Here is a 4,988-nt window from a genome sequence, read left to right as displayed (position 1 = left end):
CAGCTTTCGCAAACTCTTCCAAGTTCCAACCACCGATGACGGATTGGTATAAACAGATTATTCAAACTTCATTAAATATAATCGACGATTAAGCTTTTGAAAAACGAGTTTAGTAAATTTGAATAAAAATTAAAAATCTTAATTAATAATACTATGATGAGCGTTTGTTTCAAGCTTTGTTTGGTTGTCTAGTTTTCTACATTCTCTCTCTCCCTGCTCTCTGCTGCAACGAAACGACATTCCACGATCTTCTCATTCTCTGTAAATTATTATGGAAGAATCGATGAGATTTGCAGAAGGTAAACTAAAGAAAAACTGAAGAGGACCGAAGACGACGACGAAGAAGAAGAAGAAGAAGAGATAGATTAGCTGGATCATGTCAGAAGAAGACGCTGATTCGCACTGGTGTTTGTTAGTATTGTCCTTGTTACTGCTCGCAGGTACTGAATTTTCAAGCCTTCTTCGTTTAATGATTAGTGTTTTGTTCGGATACTTTAAATTCTTGAAGATTTCCATGCTTTCGTCTTAGAAAATTTAGAAACTTTCTTGTTTAATTCACTGATGCTTCCTCCATTTGTCAGTTTTTGTTGCTGAATTCCTTGTTAGAGCAGGGAAATTTAGAAACTTTCCTGTTTAAAGTGTTTTTTTTTTCTTCCTTCTCGTCCAGGTCAGATAGTAGGAGCAAGCTCTTTACAGAGTGATAAAGAAGTCTTGCTGGAACTGAAGACATTTCTTAAAGCTAACAATCCATTCAACAGAGGTCGATACATGGAATGGAACAACAATTCTTCTCCTTGCGATTGGCCTGGAATCTTTTGCAGTGTCAATGAACGGGTCACCAGAATCAATCTTTCCGACTACAATATCTCAGGCAAGATGTTTGGAAATTTCTCTTGTGTAACTGAGCTTTCAGAACTGGATCTTTCCAAGAACACGATTGAAGGACCCATACCTGATGATTTTAACCGATGTAAGAATCTTAGATATCTCAATCTCTCTCATAATATCCTCGAAGGAGAGCTCAACCTCACTGGATTAATCAACTTATATACACTTGATCTCACTGTTAATCGATTTCACGGTGGAATTCGATTGAATTTCCCGGCGCTCTGCAACAATTTGGTTACTCTAAACATATCGTTAAACAATTTCACCGGCACGATTGATGATTGCTTTAATGAATGCTGGAAGTTGCAACATCTTGACCTCAGTGCCAACAATTTCAGTGGTCAGATATGGTCGGGGTTTCAAAGGTTACGAGAGTTTTCGGTGGCGGAGAACAAACTAGCCGGAGAAATATCTCCGTCCATCTTCACTGAGAATTGTACTCTGGAACTTCTGGATTTTTCAGAAAATTACTTCAACGGATCAATTCCAAAAGAGGTTTCGAATTGCAAAAATTTGTATTTTCTAAACCTGGGGGATAACAATTTCACCGGTTCTACTCCTTCGGAGATTGGTTCGCTACCTAATCTTGTAACCCTGTTATTAGGGAAGAACAGGTTATCAAGAGAAATTCCAGAATCATTTCTGAACTTGACTCAATTAGCATTTCTGGATTACAGTTGGAACAGTTTTGGTGGAGATGTTCAGGAAATCTTCGGGAAATTCCAACAATTGCAGTATCTTGTATTACATGGGAATTACTATACAGGAGGATTAACTACTTCAGGGATCTTCAAGTTGCCGAATCTCCTTCGATTAGACCTCAGCATCAACAACTTCACCGGTTCATTACCAGTTGAACTCTCGGAAATGCCGCGTTTGAAGTACTTGTTCCTCGCCTACAATCAATTCAATGGTTGCATTCCACAAGAATTTGGGAACTTCTCTGCCATCCAAGCACTCGATATCTCCTACAATAGATTGATCGGAAATATACCTCCGACGATTGGAAAACTGAGTTCTCTGTTATGGTTAATGCTTGCAAATAATTCGCTTACAGGGGAGATACCTCATGACATTGGGAACTGCAGCAGTCTATTATGGTTAAACCTCGCAAACAATACATTATCAGGAACAATTCCTGCTGAGATATCGAATATTGCCCAAAATCCTACCCCAACATTTGAGTCGAATCGACATGGCAGTCGAGTCCCTGCCGGTTCCGGCGAGTGTTTGACAATGAAGCGGTGGATACCAACGAACTACCCACCTTTCAATTTTGTGTATTCTCTGCTTACTAGGAAGAGTTGCAGAAGGATTTGGGATTCGTTACTCAAAGGGTATCCAATCTTCCCAGTCTGTGCCACTGGTTCAATGGTCAGAACTCTACAAATCACCGGTTATCTCCAGCTTACCGGAAACCAGTTCTCGGGAAAGCTACCCCCAGAAATCGGCAAGTTACACAATTTTACTCTCGTTCATATTGGATTCAACAATTTTTCTGGAGAGCTCCCACCTGAGATTGCAAATATGCCGCTCACGGTCCTAGACGTTTCTCACAATGGGTTCTCTGGTAAAATTCCTTCAGAACTCGGGAACGCCATCTGCTTGCAGAACCTGGATTTGTCTCACAACAATTTCTCCGGCGATTTCCCTTCAAGCTTGAACAATTTGACTGAACTGAGCAAATTTAATGTCTCCTACAATCCACTCATAACCGGTGTAGTTCCATCGACTGGACAATTGGCCACGTTCGAGGAAGATTCATTCCTCGGAGATCCTCTGTTAAATCTTCCGAATTTCATGAACCACAGCAATAGAAATTCCCCACCACCGTCAATCAGGAAACCCAAAGAAAATCGAAAGAAAACAAGGATGATAGCTTTTCTGGTGTTCTTAGTTCTCACCTCCAGTTTCCTCGTAGGTGGAGTTATGTCTATCATCTTCTGTATCGTCTTCAAGACTCCAGCAGACCCACCCTTGGCGTCTCTGTCAGAGGACTCAAAGGAATGCCACATGGTGATTAGCTCCGGTGGATTATCATCGGAAATAACAGATTACGTCAAGGTCATCCACTTGGACAAAACGGCATTCACTTACGCCGATGTCAAGACGGCCACCGGAAACTTCTCGGCCGAAACAATTATCGGCACCGGAGGATTCGGCACTGTTTACCGTGGCGTATTACCCGACGGAAGAGACGTAGCTGTGAAGAAGCTTCAGAGAGAAGGCTTCGAAGGGGAGAAAGAGTTCAAGGCCGAAATGGAGGTTTTGAGTTGCAGCGGCATCGGGTGGCCGCACCCGAATCTCGTAACGCTTTACGGTTGGTGTCTTCATGGGAAGGAGAAGCTTCTAGTGTATGAGTACATGGAAGGTGGGAGCTTGGAAGTCCTTCTGCCAGATCGGACGAAGCTGACTTGGCAAATGCGATTGGAGGTAGCTACCGACGTGGCACGGGCGTTGGTTTACCTACACCACGAGTGCTTCCCTGCTATCGTGCACAGGGATGTGAAGGCTAGTAATGTGTTGCTGGACAAGGGAGGGAGGGCACGTGTGACAGATTTTGGGCTGGCTAGGGTAGTGGATGCCGGAGAGAGCCACGTCAGCACGATGGTTGCAGGGACGGTTGGGTATGTGGCACCAGAGTATGGGCATACGTGGCATGCGACAACGAAGGGTGACGTGTATAGCTTTGGTGTGTTGGCAATGGAGTTGGCAACAGGGAGGAGAGCACTTGATGGAGGGGAGGAGTGTTTAGTGGAATGGGCCAGAAGGGTTATTGGGGATGGAAGGCATAGGCATGGGCTGGGCTGGGCTGTGGTTCCGGTTGTACTTCTGGGCTCTGGGCTTGCTGAGGGGGCAGAGGAGATGTGTGAGTTGCTACGGGTCGGCTTGCGGTGCACCGCAGAGGCCCCACGGGCTAGACCAAATATGAAGGAAGTTCTGGGAATGTTGGTGAAGGTTGCCAAGAAAGAAAGTGATTATGGTAATGAATCTGCTTCACCATCCAAAAATGTGAAGGTTCAAACCTTGAAATTGTCCATAGATTCATGATGAGTAAATTTTCATTTAATTTACTTTAGGGATAAAAGAACATTGTTGCCCGGTCATGTGCAAGGCCTAGACAATGCACCTAAACACAGCTGAACATGAAATGACTGTCCAATCCTCGTCATGGTGCCTTGAATTTCCGCCTTTCCACGGGGTTGGGTAGTCATTCCACATCTAGCTATGTGTAGGCGCAATGTCCACACCTTGCATAAGACAGGTTAGCATTCTTTATCCCTTTACTTTATTTTTTTTTTTTCTCTTACAAATAGAAATACAAAATTGTTCAGATACATAGGAATTATAAATAAAGAAAAGCACACAACAAAATGTGAGAAATTTTGCTTATAGATCTCTTTTTGTCATTGAAGAGGATTGCAGAGATTATTACCATAAAAAAAAAGAAGGATTGCAGAGATTATATTTGAATATTTTGTCCATCTAGCAACTTAGACTACTTTGTCATTTACTAATACCTCTTTTTCTCATTGAAGCAACTAATTCCTACAACTTAAAAGAAATTGAACTCTATAATTTTAGGTAAAATCTAAATTCTTACACACAACGAAGATTGGAAGTACTAGAGGGAGTGGGCTGCCACTCCCATGACAAACAATAACTGTACATTATCCAATATAAATCACTGCAACTTCCACTTGTTTTCTGTTTGAACTCTCACAGTTCAGAGTCCTTGGGCGAACAGGATACAACAGTATGAATTTAGCTCGTCTCCAGGGAACTTAGCATACCCAGGGTGCTGCCAACCGTTAGGTTATACTGCACACATCCCTAGACATGCACCGAGATGTGTACGGCACAGTTCAACCGTTGAATTCCCCCTAATAACACCTTAGGCACTAGACTCCCTAGAGACAATCCTGATCCAATATAATTCTTAGCTTGAAAAATTATGGCCAGCCCATTTTGCAATTAGCTTTTAGCAATAGCTCAACGACCTTGATTTTGAGGTTATTTGATAGGGCAAGGTGCATTATGCGGCTGATCAACATAATTGCTTGTCCTCAATCCTGATTCAAGCACGGTTTAAAGAATTG

At 42.6% G+C, this 4,988-nt stretch overlaps 1 protein-coding gene across 1 annotated transcript; it reads left to right on the top strand.

Moving 5' to 3' along the window:
* The first annotated feature begins 310 nt into the window (after positions 1-310).
* Positions 311-3,961, top strand: LOC122671088 (probable LRR receptor-like serine/threonine-protein kinase At1g74360). Its single transcript, XM_043868184.1, has 2 exons — positions 311-440; positions 668-3,961. Exons 1-2 carry the CDS (start codon positions 377-379, stop codon positions 3,937-3,939), a joined length of 3,336 nt encoding a protein of 1,111 aa, XP_043724119.1. The 5' UTR covers positions 311-376; the 3' UTR covers positions 3,940-3,961.
* Positions 3,962-4,988: the final 1,027 nt, after the last annotated feature.

The sequence above is a fragment of the Telopea speciosissima genome, chromosome 8 (genome assembly GCF_018873765.1).
Source record: "Telopea speciosissima isolate NSW1024214 ecotype Mountain lineage chromosome 8, Tspe_v1, whole genome shotgun sequence".
NCBI classification, from domain to species: domain Eukaryota; kingdom Viridiplantae; phylum Streptophyta; class Magnoliopsida; order Proteales; family Proteaceae; genus Telopea; species Telopea speciosissima.
Note: the sequence above shows the minus strand (reverse complement) of the source record. Positions and strands in the feature narration are given on the sequence as shown.

What these genes read in the sequence shown, in the direction of transcription:
- LOC122671088 (XM_043868184.1), top strand. Translation starts at nt 377, where the DNA reads ATGTCAGAAGAAGACGCTGATTCGCACTGGTGTTTGTTAGTATTGTCC. An exon ending in GTCCTTGTTACTGCTCGCAG is followed by an intron (nt 441 to 667) that starts GTACTGAATTTT and finishes CTTCTCGTCCAG; the next exon opens with GTCAGATAGTAGGAGCAAGC.